Source organism: Mus musculus, chromosome 12, assembly GCF_000001635.26.
Source record: "Mus musculus strain C57BL/6J chromosome 12, GRCm38.p6 C57BL/6J".
Taxonomy (NCBI): Eukaryota; Metazoa; Chordata; class Mammalia; order Rodentia; family Muridae; genus Mus; species Mus musculus.
The window spans coordinates 116,238,074-116,264,043 of record NC_000078.6 but is presented as its reverse complement, the minus strand read 5'-3'; the positions used below and the strand labels follow the sequence as shown (position 1 = coordinate 116,264,043).

General features: G+C 42.3%; 1 protein-coding gene across 3 annotated transcripts in view; it reads left to right on the top strand.

Moving 5' to 3' along the window:
* Positions 1–997: 997 nt before the first annotated feature.
* Positions 998–25,970, top strand: part of Wdr60 (WD repeat domain 60) — a 56,786-nt gene continuing 31,813 nt past the window's right edge. The window contains exons 1-9 of one of the 3 annotated variants that reach the window (XR_381520.4): positions 998–1,193; positions 1,356–1,457; positions 6,570–6,623; positions 7,793–8,213; positions 9,548–9,639; positions 15,741–16,049; positions 17,267–17,344; positions 17,823–18,039; positions 22,263–22,365. Coding sequence is in view for 2 of the 3 variants with exons in the window: in XM_006515780.4 (XP_006515843.1) it covers positions 1,179–1,193; positions 1,356–1,457; positions 6,570–6,623; positions 7,793–8,213; positions 9,548–9,639; positions 15,741–16,049; positions 17,267–17,344; positions 17,823–18,039; positions 22,263–22,365 (1,391 nt within the window). In the remaining variant the exon portion in view is untranslated. The remainder of the gene's footprint in view (positions 1,194–1,355; positions 1,458–6,569; positions 6,624–7,792; positions 8,214–9,547; positions 9,640–15,740; positions 16,050–17,266; positions 17,345–17,822; positions 18,040–22,262; positions 22,366–25,970) is intronic. The other 2 variants (XM_006515780.4, NM_146039.3) reach the window with 2 other exon arrangements.

The window sequence follows — 25,970 nt, the reverse complement described above, 5'->3', positions numbered from 1 at the left end:
AAGCTTCTAATCACATGTGGGCTTTGGGTACTTGGGAGGTGGCTAGTCTTGACATATTCTGTAAGTAAAGAATTTTGAAGACACTACAAGTTTTTAAAAATACGTTAATACTTCAAATATATACTGCACGTTAAAGTGATAACAGTTTATGCCTGTCTCTGGTAAAATATACTATTAAATTTAACCTTTTTCAACTTTTGAAAATGTAGCTCCTGGGGTTGGGGAGATAGCTCCGTAGATAAAGCATTTGTCATGCAAGCACGCAGACCAGGGTCTGGATCACCATCACCCACGTAAAAGTCAGATGGGGCAGCCTGCTTCTAACCTCAGTGCTCATGAGGCAGAAATGGCCATAGGCAAGAACCAGTAAAATTCTGTAAGAACTGGACCAAAATAAACCACAGCCAACACCAAGATTACCTTCCCTCTAAGAAATGTACTGGATTAGTAGAAACAAAGATAATAGACCTTAAGCAAAGATGAAAGACTTAATGTATGTTAGTACCTTTTGTATGACAAGGATTTGGCTTAGTGACCTTTGTGTGGTGTTAAGTGAGTGGAAAGTCAAATTCTAACGTGGGTTACAGTAATATGTAACTTAGAAAAGTGTGCGAATAGTAAACTTCTCATCTGCAGAAAAAGCTCAGAATGCTAACATACGATCTAGATACTTCCTAAGTATCGCTAGGCAGACAGCCTAGTCTTGAACTCACAAAGATCCTTCTGCCTTGTCTCCATTGTAATAGAATTAACTAAAGGTGTGCGCTGCCGCAGTTGGCCACAAATGATTTTCATGAAAAGACAGTCTATAGGGTGTGAGTTGAGGAGGCAAAGCCTTGTTCAAGTATAAAGCTCAATCACCGTTTCCTTCCCATCTCTCGTTGTCAACTGTGAGGGTCAAAGAAGGATCAGACAAAGAAACTCAAGACATAAGAAAAGGCTCCTGCGTGTTTGCAGAAAACACGGGCGCGCAGGCGCGCGTGCTGGGGACGGCCGCGGGGCATGCTGGGCCAGCGCCTTCGGCCCGTTGCTAGGAGGCGGGGACGCCGGCCCTCCTGGGACCCAAGTCGCAGCAGGCCTGGCTGGCTGGTAGAGCTGAGCGACGGCGGGTTTATCTTCCTCCGGTGGCCCGCGCCTGCTGGGCCGAGGACACGCGGCTGTCCCGGCCTCGAGGAGCGATGGAGCCTGGGAAGGTCGGTGCGCCGCGGGGCCCAGCCTGGTCCGGCCCGCGCCCCCATTACCCCCCTCTTTCTTGGCAATGGAGATCGGGTTCCTCCTGGGCCTGCACTTAGGAGAGAGCTGGAGGCGGAGTTTGGGTCGAGGTCTCAGCTCTGCTGTTGCCTCTCACTTCTTAGCTCCAGGTGCGGTTTGTGGAGGAGTTTCTGGACTCATCCAGAGGCGAGGCTGAGTGTCAACTTCAGGAAGGCACAGGACTCCTGAAAAAAAAGTGCCGCAAGGTGAAACATGAGTCTCGTTAAGGTAGAAGGTTGTTGACTTTAACTTTGGTAGGTCGTTTATATCAAAAATCCATCTCTTAGGTTTTCCGGTTTGGTGCAATACAGGTTTTTAAAGTATGTCCTTATGGCCCTATTAACAACTCATGATAAATCCTATGAATTACCTTAGCGTCTATTATAAAGGACCCTTGTCTGCTTTAATTAATTTAGGTCTTCTCTTTCCATCTTTTAGTTTACTGGGTAAAAGTTTGCCCATTTTGTTGATCTTTCTGAAAGAGTCAGCTCTTTAGTTTCATTGATTCTTCGTACTGGTTTGTGTTGTTACAGTTTCTTTGATTTCAGTCCTGAGTTTGATTTTTTTTTTTTTGTGCCATCTACTCTTTTGGGGTTATTATTTCTTCTTGTTTTTCTAGGGCTTTCAGGTGCATCATGAAATTACCAATATAAAACCTCTCTAGTTTTTTGGTGGAGACACTTGGTGCTATGAACTTTCGTCTTACAAACTGTGTTCATTGTGCCCTGTAGGTTTGGCTATGTTGAATTTTTATTCAGTTTTAAAAAGTTTATTTTCCTCTGTGATTTTTGTTTTGACTCAATTTTCATTCAGTAGTAAGTTGTTCAGTGTCCATGAGTTTGTTTGGTATTGTTGATATTCAGCTTTACTCCATGGTGGTCAGATAGGATTCAGGGTGCTATTTCAGTTTTCTTATATGTATTGAGGCTTGCCTTGTGTTCTAATATGTGATCATGAGCTTTGGAAAAGAAAGAATATTCTTTAGAGTTTGGGTGGGATATTTGTGTGTGTGTTTGTCTGTCAATTTGACTTACGATATTTTTTGTTTGTTTTGTTTTTTCATTTGCTTTTTTAAACTCCAGCAACTTCTCTGTTTAGTTTTTTTTTTTTGGATGACCTGTCTGGATGGAAGTCAGGTATTGAAGCCATGCACTACCACTGTGGTTTTTATCTGTAGTAGTGTTTCTTTTATGAACATAGGCACTCTTGTGTCTGGTGCATAAATGTTTAGAACTGCCATTGTTGTGTTTTATAAAAAAGAAAAAGAAGCCAGGGATATGTTTGGTAGGGGTGCGGTGTGGTGTGGGGGAAGAGTGTCCCTCTGCAGGCCCATGCTGAGGCATCCCTTCCCCCTGAGGTAAAGGTATAGTATAGAATAGAGTTTACTTAGGGCATGGTGAGGGGAGTTAGGAAAGAGAGGGAGAGGGGGGAGAGGGGGAGGGGGAGAGGGAGAGAGCAGCCATTAACAGGTGGCAAGAGAGGAAGGAAGGGAATGGGGAGAGAAGGGACAGAGGATAAGCAGTTAAGAGGGCAAGAGGAGAGAAGAGAGTGAGGAGGGGTAAGCCGCCTCTTTTACAGTGAGTCAGGCACACCTGGCTGTTGCCAGGTAACTATGGGGTACAACCTAGAAGAAATGCTAACGCAATATTATTTTTTTCCTTTTGATAGATTTTTTCCCCCTTGAGGAGTATATAATGTCCTTTTCTATCTCTTCTGGTTAGTTTTGGCTTGAACTCTCCTTTGCCACATACTAATATGGCGACACCTGCTTTTTTCGTGGGCCGATTTGCTTGGAATACCTTTTCTAGCCTTTTTAAATCCCTAAGGTAATGTCTGTCATTCATGGTGAGGTTTGTTTCTTGGATGCAGCAGAAAGATGGGCCCTGTTTTCTAATCCAGTCTACTAGTCTATGTCTCTTTATTGGGTAATTGAGACTACTGATGTTGAGAGTTCTTAATGAGCAGTATTTATAATTCCTGTTACTTTGTTTCTGTGGGATGATCTACTCTAATGGGATTGTTTAATCCTTAAATCCTCTGGTGTGTCCTCTGGTGTATGCATAGTCAACCTTCTCCTCAGTATGTAGTTTTCTTTTAGTGCTTTCTGAAGAGCTGCATTAGTGGACAGCCATTTTTTTTTTTTGTATCATGTTTTTTTTTCTGAATGGATTGTGATTGATAGTTTTGCTGGGTAGAGTAGTCTAGGCTGTCATCTGTGGTCTCTCAGACCTTGTAGAATATCTGTCTATGTCCTTCTGGCTTTTAGAATCTCTATTGTAAAGTCAAGATGTTACTCTAGTGGGCCTGCCTTTACATGTGACTTCGTCTTTTTCCCTGGCCTTATTTATATTCTTCCTTTGTTCTATACATTTAGTGTTTTGATTATTATGTGTTGTAGGGAATTTCTTTCTGGTTTGGTATTCTGCATACCTGTTATAACTTGATAGAGCATGTCTTTCTTTAGGTTGGGAAATGTTACTTCCGTGATTTTATTAAAAATATTTACTGTGCCTTCAATGTGGGTCTCCTCTCCTTCTCTACATGGATTATTCAGAGGTTTGATTTATTTCATAGTGTTCTGTTTCCTGGGTGTTCTGCGCTCCAATTTTATTTTAGGTTTAACATGTTCTTTGACTGAGCTATCCATTTCTTCTACCTTGTATACAGACCTGGAATTCTCTTTTGTGTCCTAACCCACTGGGGGGGGGGGGGCTTACCTTGAGGTTTTTGTTTGAGATCCTGAGTCTTTGGATTCCAGATTTATTTCAGTTTGGGTTTTCTCTAGTGATTCAATTTCTTCATGTTTTGAATTGTTTTCGTTATTTATTTGAACTGTCTGGTTGTGTGTGTGCACGAATGTATGTATACGTGTGTTCACAGTCTTCATTAAAGCTTTTATTCACATTCCTCTTTAAGGACCTTGAACATATTTGCAATTCCTCTTTTGAAACCCCTGTCTTGTGCTTCAGCTAAGTTGCTTTTCTCCTTGTCTGTGACAGAGGGTTGCTGGCTTCTGGAGAAGGCGTATTGTCTTGTGGTTCATGTTTATGTTTTTATACTGGGACCTAGGCATCTGGAATTCAGATATTTGAAGTGTTTCTTGGTGTAGATATCTGCTCTAGCTTTTATATTGTGGGTGTTCTGTATGGTTGCAGTTGCACACCCTGGGTCCTAGCCAATATTGGTGGCTGTGGAGTTCCTGGTTGACAGTGGTTCTAGTTCCCAGCCAAACAAAGTAGTCATGGAGTCCTTGGTAGAGAGATATCCTGTGGGTCAGTGGGGAGTCACAGAGGGGTGGAAATGGGGTAGAAGGAAAGGGTGAGAGGGCATCAAGAAGGAACTAGGGGGACCCTTATTCTGTCCCAACAGGCCAAGTGCCTAGTGGATAGAGGTGGACTGGAAGGAGGGCCTCCTGTGGGCAGGCTGGAGCAGAACTAATAAATCTGTACACGATGGAATTGATGACAGGAAGGGAGAAAGGGCTATACATATGGGTCTCTCGGACCTGAGCCCCATCCTAGTGCAGTCGTTGTGGGGTCCCCAGTAGAAAGTGAGTCTGCTGGTTGGTGGGGTCACAAAGGAGAGGGATAGGCTAGCAGAAAAGGCTAAATGGGGCCACAGGGAAGATCACGGGGGATACTGGGTCTGTGGCAGAAGGCTGAAGCCCTAGGGGATGGAGGGCCTTTAAACATGAGTTCTAAGAACATGGGCTTAGTTCCTCACAGTTTTTTGTTTTTGTTTTTTTTGTTTGTTTTTTGTTTTTTAAGACAGGGGTTGTCTTTGTATTTCTGGCTGTCCTGGAACTCTGTACACCACACTGACTTCAATTCAGAGATTCACCTGCCTCACATGTGCCCTCATTTCACCGGCTCCTCACACTTTTGAGGCAAGCCCTTTACTGCTGAGCTGCTTCTCCAGTCCCCATTACTTTTCTTGACAGGTTTATGAGATCAAATAGTGTATTTGACTCAGTATAGCATCTGATGTACGTTAGATGCTAAATGAAATGTGTCTTACTTCCTGGTTTCTATTTTATATGAAAAAAAATCATCTTAAATTTAATTGTTAGAACATCATTGATCTTTTTATTTTGCTCATGTATTCTGTGGACTGGGAATTGGAGAACACATATCCCTCAGGCTGCTTAATTCTGCTCCTCTGACATCCGGAGTTTCAACTAGGCAGATGTGGGTTTGGGTCTTGCACATGGTGACTCATTGGGTGGACTGCCACACATTCTGGCCACTGAGCTGGCCCTGCGGGGCCTCTGCTCTGCTTAGCTGGAACATCTGCATGTGGCCTTTCTCCCACAATGCAATTTTCCTTCTTTACATCTGAGCTCCTGTACTAGGTAACCCAAGGAAGGCCAAGTGGGAGACACATTCTTTGGTAGTCACACAGCATTCTTTTTGGCCTGGGATGGGCTAACCACAGCAGAAGCAGCAGAAACCCCAGACTCAGACCTGTGCTCAGTGTTTGGGAGGACATAGTTTACTATGGCCTATATAAAAAATGCTTTCCGGCAGTTTGTTTGTTTAAATAAAAAAATTATGTGTATGGGTGTTTTGCCTGTATGTGTGTTGTCTGTGTACCGCATACTTGCCTTTTTTCTGAGGAGGCCAGATACTGAAGTGAGAGCCCTTGGAACTGGAGTTATACAGTTGTAAGCTGCTGTGTAGGTGATGGGACTTGGACTTGAGCACAGGTTGGTTGGTTTTAGAAAGAAGCCACTGCTCTTAAAAGCTGAGCTATCTTTCTAGTCCACATCTGACATGTGGTCACAGAATGCTTGCCCTTGCTCTGGTACTTATCTGCCATTGTAACTTTGCTTTTTTTTTAAATTTGGTAATAGTAGCTTTTGAAATAGCCAAATGAATGGGCCCTGTAATAATTATGGATTACTTTAGTGAGTAATTTAAACAAATCTTTATTTGTATCTTTCCTGTTTTCTTTTGAGACAGAGTATCCCTCTGCTTCTAAGGATGCCTTCAAACTCTGTATTCTCCAGCTTTGTCTACCCAAGTGCTGGGGTTACCAGTTTGGGCTCCATTCTTGGCCTGTGTTTGGATCAGCTTTCATTTCAATAGGAAGCAAAACTAGAAAATAAAAAGCATTTTCTAGTTTATTATTTTTGATATAAATAGTATAATGAGAATGCAAAATTTGTTATTTAAAAGATTTCCCCCTAGGACCTCCTTATATTGCCCAAGCTGGCTTGGAATTTAGAGTCTTCCTGCCTAAGCTTTCAAAGTGCTAGGATATGGGTGTGTGCTGCCATGCCTGACTTGATAATTCTATCTTTGTACTTTGCTATTTAGAGAAGAACCAAAGATGATACTTGGAAAGCAGATGACCTCAGAAAGCACCTGAAGGTAATATATTTTAAAGACTTGGCGTGGGAGTCACATGAAAGTCCGTGGGCTTTTGGACAGTGACCAGGTTCACAGCCCTACATAGCTTTGCTTACAAGTTCATTTCAGAGGCAATTTTGACTCAAAGAGGAAGGTAGGTAGTTACTACTTCTGGAAAATTTTAGGGTACAGTCCTGCACGGGAACTGAGGTGTCCTCTGTGTAACCCAGTCTGGTAGTCCCATCAGTTTGAATTTTGTGATTGAGATTTAGTCCTCCTGAAGATTTTATAATAAAGATCTTGATTAACTAATTAGTTCATTATCTTTTTAAAGGATTTATTTATTATTATTCATAACTACACTGTAGCTGTCTTCAGACACGCCAGAAGAGGGTGTCAGATCTCATTATGGGTGGTTGTGAGCCACCATGTGGTTGCTGGGATTTGAACTCAGGACCTTCGGAAGAGCAGTCAGTGCTCTTACCCGCTGAGCTGTCTCGCCAGCCCTAGTTAATTAATTTTACAACAGGGTCTCCCTCTGTAGTCCAGGCTGGCCTTGAGTTGAAGTGTCTGATTCTCCTGTCCCATTCTTCTGAGGGCTGGGGTTATTCTTGACACTCATGCTTGGCTGTATTGTTGTTGACATAGGGTCTCACTGTGTAGCCCTAGCTAGCCTGGAACTTATACAAACCAGATGGTCTCAAACTCACAGAGATCCACCTGCCTCTGCTCCTTGAGTGCTAGAATTAAAGGCATGAGCCACCATGCCCAGATAGCTCTATTCTCTATGTAGTAACCAAGTGGTTCTTGCCTCAGCAACTTTAAGCTACATCTTCATTACATCCTTCTATTATAGGTTATATTTTACTGTTTCACTTTTTTGCAGTACTAAGTTTGAACTCATGTTTGTGAGCTAGGCAAGACTGCTGCTGCATCCTGCCTCCCATGTTACACTTCAGGTTGATTTGCCAATCAGCTCGTACATGGGTTTGTAGTTACCATTTGTAGAAATGTTATGTAGAGCTGCAGTTAGTATGCTAAGAATCTACCTTCCATCTTGCTGGACTGAGAGGGCCGTTGCAGCCAGTGATTTTTAAAGTGCTGTAGCTGAGCCTTTCTGCCCAGACAGTGACAGTAAATGCATGTGTGTGTGCTTTCATAGTGACAGAGGGTCTTCTGTGCTGTTCTAGGTGCAGTCAGGCAGTCCCAAGGAGGAGAAGAAACTCAGAGAAAAGAAGGCGCACAAGGACTCAGAGTCGGCCGCTCCTGAATACAGAGAACACAAGAGCAGGGACCCAGACCGAGAGGCCCGGCACAAGGAGAAGACAGCTGAGAGAGACCTGTACACCTCCACAGAACATCCTCGTGGGGAGAGAGACCGGGAGAGGCACAAGGAAAGGAGGAAAGATGCAAAAGACCGTGAGAAAGACAAGCTAAAAGAGAGACATCGAGACCAAGAAGCAGAGAAGGCTCATAGTCGAGGCAAGGACAGAGAGAGAGAGAAAGACAGACGGGCCAGGAAAGAAGAGATCAGGCAGTCCATGGCCTACCATGACCTCTTGAGTCGAGATATGCGTGGCCGGCAGATGGCAGAGAAAGTGGAAAAGAAAGGTGTGTCTCTGCATCATGGACTTTATCTATAGTGTAACCCAAGCTGCTTGTTAGTTTGCTAGCTCTGTTTCCTTTGTTGTTGACTGATTGCTCAGTTGATTGACTAATGTGCGTGCGTGTGTGTGTGTGTGTGTGTGTGTGTGTGTGCGCGCTCCTGTGTGAATGTCTGTGCATGTGTGTCTGTGTGTCTGCTCCTGTGTGAATGTGTGTTCATGTGTGAGTGTGTGTGTTTGTGCGCATGTGTGTACATGTTTGTGCCACACTCTGGAGATTAGAGGATAACTTTCAGGAGTTGGTTCTTGCCTTCCCCACTGAGATGGGGTCTCTTTCTACCACATTATGCCCTTTAGGCTAGCTGGCTGATTCTCCTCTCCTTACCCCACCCCCCCTCCTGCTGTAGGAATTCTGGGATTATAAATGTGTGCAGCTGCATCCAGCTTACATGGGTTCTGGGCTTGTCAAGCTTGACTGGCTGATGCTTTTATGCGCTGAGCCATTTTCTTGGCTGTATTTTGTTTAAAAGTTCTCACTGTTTGAAGCATTTTCCCTTGTAGCTCATCATTTATTTTCTGAGGTTTTCGTGGATACTTTACCTTTGGATTTAGGAAACAGAAAGCTACAGTTTCCTATTATCCACACTTGTTACTATGAACTTTAAAAAAAAATTCAGTCAACAAAGGAAACTAGTATTTATTAGTGTTTTTAACTTTTGAAATTCTTTTTAAAAAATTTCTCAGTAGATGTTAAGTCCCTGTGAATAAACAAAAATAAAGCACTTTAATAAAAGTATTCTACCAAAGTATTAGTTTTATTGCAGTATTGGGGATTTGGGGATAAACTCAGTGCTGTTGTACATGGTGGGCAAAGACTACCTCTGAGTGAGAGCCCTGCCCTTGGGGTTCCTTAAGTGTGAGCTAATGAGGTGTCAGTGGAAGCTGGTGTGTCTGTACTCGGCAGTCCTTTGGATGTGACTCACCCTCTCAGCAGCCACTGCATAATCGGCTTCCGTTTCCTCTCAGACGTTATCTGTGAGGCCCATCTCTACTTCCAGGGGTACATAGACATTTACCCGCTCGTCTCAGTAACAAACAGGGAGAGGGGAAGAACCGTATCTGGTTCTGAGCCTGCCGTATTCCCCTTCTACTTTAAGTTTAGATCCTGACACTTGTTGCCCTTGAGTTTTGAGAATGTGTTTTAGTTGAAGAAGGTTTTACGATACAAATTAATGAACATACGTGCAATAACAGTAAAGCCTGCAGCAAGTTATTAGGTGGTCCTCTTGGTAAGATATAATTTGTGAATATTAAAAATATGCTGTTGTGCTTTTTTTTTAGCAAGTAAAATACGAACTGAGGAAAGAGAAAGGAGAGATGAAGACTCTGAAAGAATAGATGAAGATAGAGAAAGAAGATACCGAGAAAGAAAGGTAAGGCTTGCAGGCCCAATTCAGCAGAGCACTTGGGAACTGAAGAAGGAAATGAAGCGTCTGGATAGTTTCTTTTTTTTTTTTTTTAAATTCATTTTTAACTTATTATTGACATGTAATAATTATACATACTTCTAGGGCACAGTGTGACACTTCAGTGTATACATCTAGTGTTTAACCTCCACAATAGGATGATTGGTGTGTGTATCATTTTGTCTTAGGTGGGGTCACTATTGCTGTGACAAAACCCCATGACCAAAAAACAATCTGGGGAGGAAAGGGTTTATTTGGCTTACATTTCCACATTGTAGTCCATCATCTAAAGGAGTCAGGAGGAAACTCAAGCAGGGCAGGAACCTGGAGGCAGGAGCTGAGGCAGAAGCCATGGAGAGGTGCTGCTTACTGGCTTGCTCAGCCAATGGGCTGGGCCCTTCCCCATCAATCACTAAGAAAATACCCTACAGCTGGATCTTTGTTTTTTTTTCTTTTTTCTTTTTTTAAGGCATTTTTTAATTGGATATTTTTTTCATTTACATTTCAAATGCTACTCTCAAAGCCCCCTATACCCTCCCCCCGCCCTGCTCCCCAACCCATTCACTCCTGCTTCCTGGCCCTGGCATTCCCCTGTACTGGGGCATATGATCTTCGCAATACCAAGGCCTCTCCTCCCACTGATGGCCGACTAGGCCATCCTCTGCTACATATGCAGCTAGAGACACAGTTCTGGGGGGTACTGGTTAGTTCATATTGTTGTTCCTCCTAGAGGGTTGCAGACCCCTTTAGCTCCTTGGGTCCTTTCTCTAGCTCCTCCATTGGGGGCCTCCTACAGCTGGATCTTATTGAGGCATTTAATCAATTGAGATTCCCTCCTTTTAGGTGACTCCACCTTGTGTCAAGTTGACACAGACTAGCCAGGACACCATCCTGGGCTAAAGAACATTAGAATGGATTCTTCCTGTACCCTATGTGGGTGTTTACTTCTTCTTCTTCGTCTTTTTTTTTTTTTTTTTTTTTGGTTTTTTTGAGGCAGGGTTTCTCTGTATAGCCCTTGCTGTCCTGAAACTCACTCTGTAGACCAGGCTGGCCTCAAATTCAGAATTCCGCCTGCCTCTGCCTCCCAAATGCTGGGTTTAAAGGCGTGCGCCACCATGCCCGGTGCATGGGTGTTTACTTATGGAAATTAACCACTGTTCACTAATTACTACTTGTGTAACACTTACCTTCTAGTGGCTAGTCTTCAGTTTACTTTAAAAAATTAACTCCTTGTCAGGCATTTATGTTGCTTTTTTTTAATTTGAGGAGTCTTTTATTTTTATAAGTAAAGGGCAAATAATGACATAGATTAAGTCTGTCCTTTGGTGCACAGAATGCTTAACAAGCCCTCTTTCTACTTCATGTAATAGTTGTGATGTAATAGTTGTTTGGGCTTTGTTATGGGTCTTTAAAGGAAAGGTCCTTTAGCCTTAGCTTTTAAATTCTCATAGTTTATTTGGCAAGTGACTTTAGGTAGTGATCTGCCTATAAAACTGAGGACCTCAGTTAAACATATTTCTCCAGAAATAAAGGAAACCAGTTACAAAGTCTCTGCAGCAGGGACTACAGGGACTACGGGGACAAATTAAATTGAGGGGACAAATTAAGAATGTGGTGGAGAAACAAAGAAGTCAAATGCTGTTTGTTTTGCTGTGTGTATTAGATTTCTGTCACTATAATAGAATATCCAAGGAATTCAATATATATATAAAAAAAGGTTGACTTTGATTCACAGAATTGGAACCTTCAGCCCATGACTGGTCGGCCCTGTTGTAGAGAGGTAGCACGTTGTAGGGATGCACAGAGGAGCAAAGCTACTCACACCCCATTCAGGGACTAGAAAGCAGAGGGAGGAATAGGAAAACAAAGCCCAGAGTCCCCTCAGCCTTTCACATGGCTGCACTTCCTGCAGGTAGGTTCACAGTACCTCCCACAGTGACACCCTGGAGACCAAGCCTTAACCCAGGACCATCCAGACCCTCATCCAGAGGAATTTAGACAATTTTTAAGTCAGATAGAGGACATCTAGGTTTAGATGATCTTGCTTTGTAGTGCTTGGTGTTGGTGTGAATGAGGATTATTCTTCTTCTGGATCAAGGATTTTAGGGAGACAGAGGTGTACCCACTGTGATTTTCTTTCACTGTAATATACCTCGATAGCATCATGCCAGTGTAATATACAGAAGCAGCACATGTCACTATAATACACACAGGCAGCACGTGTCACTGTATACACACAGGCAGCTCATGTCACTGTAATACACACAAGCAGCACATGTCACTATAATGCACACAGGCAGCACATGTCACTGTAATGCACACAGGCAGCACATGTCACTGTAATACAGGCAGCACGTGTCACTGTATTACACAAGCAGCACATGTCATTGTAAACACACAGGCAGTACATGTCACTGTATTACACACAAGCAGCACATGTCACTATAATGCACACAGGCAGCACATGTCACTGTATTACACACAGGCAGCACATGTCACTGTAATACACACAAGCAGCACATGTCACTATAATGCACACAGGCAGCACATGTCACTGTAATGCACACAGGCAGCACATGTCACTGTAATACAGGCAGCACGTGTCACTGTATTACACAAGCAGCACATGTCATTGTAAACACACAGGCAGTACATGTCACTGTATTACACAGAGGCAGCACATGTCACTGTAATACACACAGGCAGCACATGTCACTCTAATACACACAGGCAGCACATGTCACTGTAATACACAATGGCAGCACATGTCACTGTAATACACACAAGCAGCACGTGTCACTGTATTACACACAGGCAGCACATGTCACTGTAATACACACAGGCAGCACATGTCACTATAATGCACACAGGCAGCACATGTCACTGTATTACACACAGGCAGCACATGTCACTGTAATACACACAAGCAGCACATGTCACTATAATGCACACAGGCAGCACATGTCACTGTAATGCACACAGGCAGCACATGTCACTGTAATACAGGCAGCACGTGTCACTGTATTACACAAGCAGCACATGTCATTGTAAACACACAGGCAGTACATGTCACTGTATTACACACAAGCAGCACATGTCACTATAATGCACACAGGCAGCACATGTCACTGTATTACACACAGGCAGCACATGTCACTGTAATACACACAGGCAACACATGTCACTGTATTATACACAAGGAGCACATGTCACTATAATGCACACAGGCAGCACATGTCACTGTAATGCACACAGGCAGCACATGTCACTGTAATACAGGCAGCACGTGTCACTGTATTACACAAGCAGCACATGTCATTGTAAACACACAGGCAGTACATGTCACTGTATTACACACAGAGGCAGCTCATGTCACTATAATGCACACAGGCAGCACATGTCACTGTAATACACAATGGCAGCACATGTCACTGTAATACACACAAGCAGCACATGTCACTGTATTACACACAGGCAGCACATGTCACTGTAATACACACAGGCAGCACATGTCACTATAATGCACACAGGCAGCACATGTCACTGTATTACACACAGGCAGCACATGTCACTGTAATACACACAAGCAGCACATGTCACTATAATGCACACAGGCAGCACATGTCACTGTAATGCACACAGGCAGCACATGTCACTGTAATACAGGCAGCACGTGTCACTGTATTACACAAGCAGCACATGTCATTGTAAACACACAGGCAGTACATGTCACTGTATTACACACAAGCAGCACATGTCACTATAATGCACACAGGCAGCACATGTCACTGTATTACACACAGGCAGCACATGTCACTGTAATACACACAGGCAACACATGTCACTGTATTATACACAAGGAGCACATGTCACTATAATGCACACAGGCAGCACATGTCACTGTATTACACACAGGCAGCACATGTCACTGTAATACACACAAGCAGCACATGTCACTATAATGCACACAGGCAGCACATGTCACTGTAATGCACACAGGCAGCACATGTCACTGTAATACAGGCAGCACGTGTCACTGTATTACACAAGCAGCACATGTCATTGTAAACACACAGGCAGTACATGTCACTGTATTACACAGAGGCAGCTCATGTCACTATAATGCACACAGGCAGCACATGTCACTGTAATACACAATGGCAGCACATGTCACTGTAATACACACAAGCAGCACATGTCACTGTATTACACATAGGCAGCACATGTCACTGTAATACACACAGGCAGCACATGTCACTATAATGCACACAGGCAGCACATGTCACTGTATTACACACAGGCAGCACATGTCACTGTAATACACACAAGCAGCAGCACATGTCACTATAATGCACACAGGCAGCACATGTCACTGTAATGCACACAGGCAGCACATGTCACTGTAATACAGGCAGCACGTGTCACTGTATTACACAAGCAGCACATGTCATTGTAAACACACAGGCAGTACATGTCACTGTATTACACACAAGCAGCACATGTCACTATAATGCACACAGGCAGCACATGTCACTGTATTACACACAGGCAGCACATGTCACTGTAATACACACAGGCAGCACATGTCACTGTATTATACACAAGCAGCACATGTCACTATAATGCACACAGGCAGCACATGTCACTGTATTACACACAGGCAGCACATGTCACTGTAATACACACAAGCAGCACATGTCACTATAATGCACACAGGCAGCACATGTCACTGTAATGCACACAGGCAGCACATGTCACTGTAATACAGGCAGCACGTGTCACTGTATTACACAAGCAGCACATGTCATTGTAAACACACAGGCAGTACATGTCACTATAATGCACACAAGCAGCACATGTCACTATAATGCACACAGGCAGCACATGTCACTGTATTACACACAGGCAGCACATGTCACTGTAATACACACAGGCAGCACATGTCACTGTAATACACACAGGCAGCACATGTCACTATAATGCACACAGGCAGCACATGTCACTGTATTACACACAGGCAGCACATGTCACTGTAATACACACAAGCAGCACATGTCACTATAATGCACACAGGCAGCACATGTCACTGTAATGCACACAGGCAGCACATGTCACTGTAATACAGGCAGCACGTGTCACTGTATTACACAAGCAGCACATGTCATTGTAAACACACAGGCAGTACATGTCACTGTATTACACACAAGCAGCACATGTCACTATAATGCACACAGGCAGCACATGTCACTGTATTACACACAGGCAGCACATGTCACTGTAATACACACAGGCAGCACATGTCACTGTATTATACACAAGCAGCACATGTCACTATAATGCACACAGGCAGCACATGTCACTGTATTACACACAGGCAGCACATGTCACTGTAATACACACAAGCAGCACATGTCACTATAATGCACACAGGCAGCACATGTCACTGTAATGCACACAGGCAGCACATGTCACTGTAATACAGGCAGCACGTGTCACGTGTCACTGTATTACACAAGCAGTACATGTCATTGTAAACACACAGGCAGTACATGTCACTGTATTACACAGAGGCAGCTCATGTCACTATAATGCACACAGGCAGCACATGTCACTCTAATACACACAGGCAGCACATGTCACTGTAATACACAATGGCAGCACATGTCACTGTAATACACAATGGCAGCACGTGTCACTGTAATACACATAGGCAGCACGTGTCACTTTAATACACACAGGCAGCACATGTCACTGTAATACACACATGCAGCACATGTCACTGTAATACACACAGGCAGCACATGTCACTGTATTACACAAGCAGCACATGTCATTGTAAACACACAGGCAGTACATGTCACTGTATTACACAGAGGCAGCTCATGTCACTATAATGCACACAGGCAGTGCATGTCACTGTAATACACACAGGCAGCACATGTCACTGTAATACACACAGGCAGCACATGTCACTGTAATACACACAGGCAGCACATGTCACTGTATTGCACGCAGGCAGCAGCGTGTGTTGTGACCCTCAGCTCACGTAGCTTTCTTGTTGGTTAAAGCTGCAGTATGGAGACAGTAAGGAGCACCCCCTCAGCTACTGGCTGTACAAGGAGGACGGCGAGAAGAAGCACAGGAAAGCCAAAGACGCAGATCGGGAGAAGAGGCTGAGAGAGAAGAGCAGCATGAGGGAGAAAAGGGAGAGGCACGCAAGGGAGAAGGGGAGCTCGCTCTCCGACAGGGAAGTGGAGGACAGACACAGAGAGAAGCGGCACAAAGAAGGACTGCACTATGATGACGAGAGGCGCCGAAGTCATGCAGATAAAAAAGAGAGATCTTCGAAAGAAGAGCACAAGAAAAGGGAATTGAAGGTATTGCTCCACGGGATTGTCTTTATGCTCAGCCTGAAGTCAACAGGTAGCGCTTGTGTTGCTCAGAGTAGCCAGTAATGCTCAGTCTTACTCTCTGCTACCCTGAGCGCTTTTGGTTGCCATGACGAAGCATCAGCCTTAAGTCAAGGGAGGAAGGACTTATTTGGCCCATGTTCTCAGAGGTTTCAGTTCATTATGTCAGGGAGGGAGAGCACAGGCCTGTGCTGCAGGCTTCTGAGGCCCTAGCACATGCCACTGTGCTGCCCTCATTTAGGGCTGCCTCTCCCCTAGTTGACCTCCACTCTTTGGACACATCTTCATGATCGTCTGATGTGCTTTATAAATATTGTCAATGCTTCTCCGTCTAATGAAGTTAACATTAACCATCACAATGAGGGTGGCATATGAAAAGATGACCTAAATCAATATTTTGTAACTAATAGAGGGAGAGTAGTAATTGTAGTCATGTGGTTCATGTACTGCCCCTCCCCTCTTTGAGATGAGGTCTAACTATGCTGTGCAGGCTGATCTATAGCTTTGGCTTCCAGTGACCCTGCTACCTCCATCTTCCAATCAGCCTAGATTACTGGTGCTTGCTATCACACCCAGCTGTTAAAATATATTTAACAGAAAATTGAAAATCTTTTATTAAAATTTGAAATTTAACATTAAAAAGGTAGGTGCTACTTTGAAAGGAGAAATTAAGTGATCCAATTACAAAGTAGTTTGAATCAGAATTGGTAAAGAGGTTTAGAAAAAATGAAAAAAAATGTACAGCTACTTATTGCCAAGGTTTTATTTTCTTCCTGTGTATACTTGACTTCATCAGTCCAGTTGCTTAATGTTTTCAGAGACCACTGTGGTGACTTTTGTTCTCATACATGCACTTTGAACTGCTGCTTTTATAGAACCTGAAACAGTTGTCCTGTATCAGTCACATGTATATTGTATAATGTTTGTTATAGAGTAAACACCTCTCAAACATTTATCATTGTTTATGGTGAAAGCTTAAAGACTTTTTAGCTTTTTGAAAGTGTAGTGTGTTCTTACAAGGGCATCTCTTAAAATAATCCTAAATTTTTATGTTTTACAAATAATTTTAAATCAGCATCACATGAATCCTAGAAAACACATATTTCCAACTTCTCTGCAATATTTATGATTGACTTTTTTTGTTTGTTTGTTTGTTTTGTTTCATGTTCAACTTTTGTTTCTAGGAACTTGAAAAAGAAGACAACGATTTAGAGGCTACTGGGCCTGATGAATATCTGCCCAACTTAGAAGATGATTTTGTGGTATGTATAAAATTTAAATTTTTCTCAGTTTAACGATTTGGTCTTAAAAATTAGTGCAGATGTAGTAATTATTTTCTCTCTTGTTCGTGTCTGGTAAGATTTGATATAGATCTGGTAGTTACCTGTGCAAAGTTTGCTATATTCCCACCAGGGTTACAGTTTAACCCCATTTTAAGTGCACTGTATTCAAACATTTATATGTGTGTAACTATAAGTACATATAACACTTCACAATCTTAGCACAAAGTTTGTACATTAATACTTATGAGTATACATGGTTCTATATCCTGCGGTTCATTTTCAGAAAAACAAAGGTAGCAGTATATTATAGATTTACAGTCCAGCAACATTAAAATCATTGAATTATAATTAGCTATAAGAGTTTTGCTGATTTTACATTATAAATTGTAATGTTTTGTTGTATATGAGCATCAACTCACTTGCCTTAAGCCACCCCACACCTTCCTATTGCTTGTAGGATTATGAAGATGACTTTGAGGTTTGCGATGGAGACGATGACAGCAATAATGAGCATGAAGCTAGAGAAAAGGCCGAAGAACTTCCTCTGGCCCAGAAAAGGGAAATACAGGAAATTCAAAAGGCGATCAGTGCAGAGAATGAAAGGGTTGGCGAGTTATCTTTGAAAATGTTTCAGAAGCAAGGTTGGACGGAGTATACAAAGGAGCCCTGGACAGGTATGCATGGGGACACTTGTAACTGGGAACGTGTTCTGTGAGCTCTGGTAACAGTGGTTACGAGCTGACACGAGCTATCCTCCATGTACAACCATGCATATTGTTTTGCACTGCTACCAGCCTCTTGTACAGCCTGTAGGCATGTGTTCTTGTTCCCTTTGGTAATGTCCTCGAATTTTCACCAAGTAAGAATTTTAATTTCATAAAGGAAATCCCTTGAGAAAGGGTTCAATAGCCAGTATGCTTCCCAACATGCTGTGAGTGCCATCTCAGGCCTATTGGCCACCTCACAGGGCTGCTCTCTGTTTTGTACAGTGCCTTGGGCTTCTGTGGAGCTAGCAAGGCCTATCACCTGCCCTGTGGAACAGGTCTGCTCACACATAGCCCAAACCTCCTGCCAGTAAGATCTTGTAGTCCACAATGAATCAAGTTAATAGCAGTTACTTACTAGTGCAGTGTAATAATGCACCTGGAAGTCTGGAAGAGTAATCGGCAGTCACGCTGTGTGCTGCTGCAGAAGTAGCCAGCTATTGGGCGGTATGGATCGTTGGTGTTCTATAAGTTGATAGCTAGAAGTACTCGTTTGATGCCTGGGCTAATGGACCTGGCAGAAGGAAGGACCCAGTCTTTTTACTGTGTGGATTGTACTATGTGGTACTGTACCATGGTACCCAGGTACTGGTACTATGGCCTCAGAGTGGCAAGGCAGTGTATTTATCTTAGGTCTGTATAATATATCCATGAACAACCTTTTCATTTCCTTCATTTATGTTTGGCATGATATCTTCCTTTACTCAGTTGGCAAGATGAATTGGCCACTCCCACGCACATTGCTCCCTAGAAAGGAAGAACTATGATTTTGGCCCCTCAGTATTAAGCTATTGCAGGGGGACATGAGAGAAGGGTGTGTACAGAGACAAAGTCATGTTCTCTACTGTCGGTAGTACCTCAGAAGTTGTTTAATGGTGCTCATGGAGTTTTAGATCTCAACTTTTAGCATTGGCTAGCAGTGTGACCTTTCTGTTGCTGTGATAAAATAGTGAGACTATAATATAAGTGCCTTAGGGCAGGAGATAATTTATTTGCTGTACATTAACAGGCTACAGTCCATCACAGACCATACAAGTCAAGGCAGGAACAAGCAGGAGATTGGAGCAGAAACCCTGGCAGAATGCTGCTTGCCAGCTTGCTGTCTGACTCATCACCAGGCCCATGCTTAACTAGCTTCCTTAGCTAGCCCAGGACTACTAGCTTGGGAATGATGCCATCTGTAGTGGGCTGAGCTCTTCTACATCAGTTAAGATAGTCAAGCCACGCCTTCACAGACATGTCCACCAATAAACCTGATACACACAATTATTCAGTTGTGACTTTTTAAAGGTGATTATAGGCTGTGTCAAGGATACACACAATTATTCAGTTGTGACTTTTTAAAGGTGATTATAAGGATGTGTCAAGTTGACAGTAAATGCTAACTAGGATAGATAGTTACTTAACCTTTCTACTTTTCTGCTTCTGTAAGGGTAAGACCTCCCTGGATTGTTAATTACATAAGTTAATATGTATAATGAACCCACAAGCATGAGTGCTAGGCGGTGTTGGCCATGACCACTGTTTAATCACCACATTTGTAGCGAACTGTATCCTGCTTGGCTAACCAGGGCTGTCATAGAATACTCTGCTGCATCCTGGGGTCTATTTGATAATAAGCTGGTCATTTTACCCTTTTCTGCGACTATAGGAAACTGATAAATACCTTTTGCAATGCGTCAGAGTCATCCGTAGTGCTTGAAAAAGTTTTTACAACTCCAGAAGGCATATCTCCATCTGTTGGTGAGTTAGTGCCAAATGATGACCAGAGGTGTCAGCTGTGCCCCAGTATCTATATCTGTGACTGTAAAGACCAAGATGGGTTTGCTCATTTTAAAATCTGAGTAATTCTCTCAAGGTCTGTTTGGAGCTTTGTAGTTGGCATACTGATGTCCATGGCATGGATTCTTAGTAGTGCCAGAACTTAAACTTTGGTCTGGACATGGTCTCCTCCAAAATCATATTCTCTCCATCACTGGTCTTCTGCTTTGAGGGTCAGTGCAGTTATGTGCACAGGCCTCTGAAGGTTTAGAAGAATCACAGATGGCAGGTCTGTGTCTTAGACTCTTGTTAAACTCAAACACATGTCCAACAGTATTGAGGAGGCAGATTAATACATAATTAAATGTGTTGACAAGTAAAACCAGGAAGCTTACAGGAACTTTTAGAGGAACGTGGTGGATCGAGGGATGATTGTTTCCACCAAGAAGGATAGCCTAAGATGCTGTTTTTCTCCCAGCCCAATAATAAGGCCAGCATATCTTTGGAAATCTTGGTATTCTGATGAGACACATACCTACACATTGATTTGTTTGTTCCTCTTTTACATTTTAAGTGGTTCATCTCATCTTCATTTATAGTCATTTCTGCCTTTTAACTATTTTGTATTTATGCACTACTTTTCTTATTCTAGTGTATCATTCTTGTCTGTGGTCACACACCACCTACCTCGTTTCCCCCAAAACACTGGACTCCTGTAGGTGTAGGTAATACTCAGCCCAGTAGATAAACTATAATTTCTCTCCTATTTGCATCCTTAAGATTAAGTTTAGCTTGTAAGTCCGGCACAGGGAGAGGGTAGTGGAGAACAATCACAGCAGTCGGTTGTAACCAAAGCTGGCTGGGCGGGGACTTGGCTCAGTTAAAATAGTTTACGGTCCTCTGATTATGCATCCTGTGTTGAAGAGAGATGATGGAGTGATGATCTAAACTGAGATGAGTGACATGGGCACTGGGATATACTAGACTACTCCTGCATCTTCATGGCCTTGTGAATGGAGCTTCTACCTGGAATCTTTCAGAAGAGTCCGACTTCATTGCAGTTGAAGATTTGCTTCAGGTGTTGCCCTTCCTCCGTAGTGAGCTTCTTCCCCTGCTCAAGCCTGCGTGGCCTAAGTGTTATCTGAACAGTTAATTTTTATTTTATGTCCATGAGTATCCTGCGTATATACTTAAGTACCATAAGTACCATATGTGTACTTGGTACTTTCAGAGGTCAGAAGAGGTCATCAGATTCCCTGGAGTTACAGACAGTTGTGAGCTGCCACATGAGTGTTGGGAACCAAACCAGGTCCTCTGCATGATCTCTTCTAGTCCCAGAAGTGCTTTCTGATGCAACACTGTGCAGTCAGTTTGAGCACATTTTCTGTTCTTGTCCCCCACACAAGCATAGTGCCTTCTCCCATCATGCAACAGTGCGGAAACTTTTGCAGGTTATGATGCTGCAGCAAATGTAGCATGAATTTCTTATTTTTACCATTGGTCTTAGCAGCCTCAGGATTTTTTCTTTACTTAAATTGAGGACATTCACCTTTTTATTTCAAGGAAACTCCTTTAAATTTTTATTGTGTATATATGTGTGCATGTATGTATGTATGTATGTATGTATGTGTGTGCACATGTGTGAGGGAGTGTGTGCTTGTAATGGTGTTCATGTTAGGGTCAAAGGGCAACCTTCTGAAGTTGCTTCTTTCTTTCCATCTTGTGGGTTCTAGGAATCAATCAGGTTGTCCGGCTTGTAGGCAAGTTTCTTATTTGCTCTGCCATCTGGTGGTCCTAGAAGAAGGTACTAAGGGTTCCTCTTTGGCACATTCATATTGTTTTCCTGTCCTTTTAGGGCTAATTAAGGGTTTCTTGAGTACTAGCAGTGTGACACCAAGAAAGCTGATATGACAATGTGTCTGTAGGGGCGAGTGACTGAATTGGTGGCAGGGAGCACATACAGCCTGCCTATACCAAACTATGGGATGGTTCATGTTCTAGACAAAACGTTGTGAGATTTTCAAGCTACTCAGAACAGAATGTACTTCAATTCTTATCAACTGTTGACTTTGACTTTGGAATTACTCATTAATAACTTTGAGGTCACAATAGACTTTAGGTAAATGGAGTCTTAGAAATGAGACCACAGGTGAGGTTTTGCTTTTTCCCCCCCCCAGAGTAAGTAGGATAATGATAGGAACCTATATTTTATGCATATATTCATAAATATGTCTAAAGTTCTTACTGGTGTGATTTATCAATTTCAATAAAAATTGTCCAGTGTGATTGTTATCTATGTCTACAATTGTGGGTTTTTTTCCTTGAAGGAATTATTTAATTGTCACAAAATGGCTTTTATTTTTCTTATGCAGATGCAAATGATTCCCCTTCTAGAACCCCTGTTTGTGGAATTTTTGTGGATTTTGCAACAGCCTCACATCGTCAGAAGAGTCGGAGTCAGGCCCTCAAGCAAAAGTAGGTATATAAAGAATTTGTCACAGGGTTGTATGTGTGTGTTTGTGGATGAAACTCAGGGCCTTGTGTACTGTAGGCAAATGTTCTCCCATTTAGCCAATCTTAGTTGTAGCTTTGTGTAAATGCATATTAATGTACTCTTCATCAACATAATCTTAAAACTAGAGTTTTGTATTTTCATTGTTGATGGTTTAGGGATTGAACCCAATATTTTGAGTATTAGGCAAGCAATCTCCTGCTGAGCTGTATTCCTATCCTGGTCAATTCCTTTACTACTACTACAGTTCTTTCTGGTCATTGGTTAGTCTGATTAGTTCACACCCTTTTGTGTACAAGGTGCTTGCTAGCTAATGACTACAGTACGTTCATGGCTGACCATTTTGGACTAAGCCGTGGAGCCCTCGGTCTGTTTTGACTGCGGCAGAATCATAACCATACATTTAGATGTCTGGTGGCCAGAATCTTGCTAGCACTGTCGCTCTGTGGTACTGATCTCTTAAAATATAGGTAGAAGCGTCCATAACCCAACAATTCTTGTATTATGTACACCTGCAAAACTATCATCATGTAAGTGATAACCAAGGTTTGCTACCTGCTCAAGCGTTAATTAGACTCCTTTGGTCTGCCACCTGCTCAGACATTAATTAGGCTCCCTTGAACTCCTTTCAACTATGGCTCTAGCCATGAGTTCCTGCCCTGAGTGCCTGGATGGCTGAGTGTGGGGAAATGCTAATGCGGGCAGCCCTATGTAGTGGAGAACCCTGGAGCACTCACCTCATAGCAGGCTTTCAAATGATTAAAGTGGATTCTGCAGTGGCTGGGGGCCATAACTTTTAAATTCGTCCTCCCACAAAGGCTGTGACCAGGGATGCTTAACCGTAGTGGCTGGAGCCACAGAGAAATGTTACAAGCAGGGTAACGAGAGAGGCAAGGAAGAAGAGGGCTTTTTGTCTTGCTTTCTTTCCCTTGAGAAATGACTCGGAATGACCAGTGATTCAATAGGAAAAAAAAGTTATGCTGTCAGTACAAAGATGAAATGTATTTTGTTACTAAGTCAGAAGCATGCATTCACACGCAAAGGCCAATACTTCCCTTATTGAACAGATGAAATGCTAAAACAACTACAGTGTTCCAGGGTCCATTGAGAGCATTAACATAACATCTTGCTTTTATCAACTTGACAGGCAGAGGCAGCTTTCTATGATGTGTCAAATACAGCTACCCAATGACAGACACTATTGAGCAGCATATAATTATCAGAGCAACATTCTTTTTTGACTAGTGAGTTTCAAAGGATTGGGACAGAACTTCGACCATTTTCTATGATGAACAGTTTGTATTGAAGAAACAAACAAACAAAAAAAAACCAAAAAACCAAAAGCTCTTCAGCTAAAAACAACTAGGAAAGCTGAATCTAAAGCAACAGTAGTAACCACAAATCCTGAGATGGCTGCACAAAAAACTAGTAGCTTAGACCACCAGGACGCAAAGGGTCAAGCTCCACAAGAGAAGTGTAGTGTGCCAATCCTGTGTTGCCTCTATTTTCCTATTCTAGGGACTCTTTGGGTTTGTTTCTCAAGGTGGCCAGGTCAGGCAGAAAGCAAGAGTAGGGAACTGGGACATTCATCTACGGTGGGGCGATGGAAAATGAAGTTTAGGACTTTGAAGTAGGAGAATCCTTGGTAAACACCCCTGACTTTGGTTGAAGTTCCTAAGGCCTATGTGCTAGGAAGAAAGGCAGGTTTGAAAGAATCTAACATCACAGAACATGACACTGAGCCTCTCATCATCCCAGTAGGACCTGTTGAGTGTGCCCTATTTGGATTCTGATTGCCAGGAAGAAACTAAAAAGAAAATACCCAAAATTTCTACAAAATTTTCTATACAATGTCTAATATACAGTAAATTACTAGACATATCAGGAATTGGAATCATATAACTCAAACCAAGAGTGTAGCACATTCATGTATGATCCTGAGAGCAAATCATTAGTTCTGGATTTTAGAAATAAGATCTTAATAGCATGTGATTAATGTGTGTTTAAGCAAATTAACAAGCAATGAATTTGATCAGAACAAGAAATTTTAGGACTCTACTGCAAAATATAATAATTGAAATTAAAACTGAATAGATGAGTTAGTTCAATAACAAATTATCAGAGGTGGTAGGATCAGTGAGTTGGAGAGAAGACAGTGGGAACTTCACAATTTAATGTGAAGATAAGGACGTGGGGGCAGATTTGAAAGTGACCCAGACACAGAGTGAGGACCTTCTGCTCTGCTCTGTATAAAGGAATCGTACCCTCCCAGAAGGAAAGGGAGAGGAGAAAGGACCAGGGCAGATTTTCAAAAACTGATGAATGTAAATAATTTAAAGCCTTACAAGGTTCAAGAAGCATAAATGTAGATAAAAGGACAAAACCAGGTGTGGTGGTGCATGCATTTAATCTCAGCACTCGAGAGGCAGAGGCAGAGGCAGGTGGATTTCTGAGTTTGAGGCCAACGTGGTCTACAAAGTGAGTTTCAGGACAGCCAGGGCTACACAGAGAAACCCTGTCTCGAAAAACTAAAAAAAAAAAAAAAAAAGTAAATAAGGACAAACAAAAGTACAGTGAGAGAGCACCAGACAGCAGGGCTCTTAAAAACAGCTAGAGAGGTGGGAGCCTGCAGTTTGAAAGTTGGAGCAGACGACAGCTAAGTGGGAGGGATTCAAAGGAAAATATAGGCCACAGTGACAGAGTGCTCCAAGTGCTGAAACTAAATAATGTCTTTAAAAATTAAAGTAAAAGATGCACATTTTCAGACCTACAAAACCATGAGAATTCTCTGCTTACAGACCTATAATAAAACAAACAGGAAATTTTCAGGCAGAAACAATTGATGCCAGATAAAAACATGGACTCCTAAAGGAGAGAATGACTAAAAAATAAAGTAAGTTTATGAACCAATAGAAATCAGTACTGACTGATTAAATGACTGCAGTATCTTATGGAATTAGACATTAGATAGAATAAATATCTTCTTTACTACTTAGCCCAAGACTTGGAGAAGTAAATGGCACAATAAGTCATTGTCAGGTCCTTGCAGCTAGATAAGAGGTTATATTATAGTAGATAAGAGGTTATAGTATAGTAGATAAGAGGTTATATTATAGTAGGGCAAGGGTCTATGTTGAAATGTTTAGGGTGCCCATTCAAAGATAATTGAAAGAGTATTATAAGTGAATAAATAGGATCATTAAAACACAAGATCAATCCAATGTTAGGCAAGAAGAGAAAAAACAAAAGAATAGAGGATGTAAAAAAAATGAAAAACAGATGGTAAAGCAACCCAGAGTATGTCAGTAATGTCTCTAAATGCTTGTAGCCTTTAAATTCTATTTAAGACACAGATTTTACAACTGGAAAAATAAGTATATTTTAGGAAAGAAACTTTTCATGCCAGACACAGAAAGGTTGAAAATACATGGGTGGGGGAAGCTGTGTCAAGTAAACATACCTTTACCAAAACAATACCTATGTCAGACAAACGTAGAATGAGAAGGCTATGTCATGTTATGTCGTAGTGATAAGAGGGCAAGCTTAACCGAGCCTGACACTTCTCACC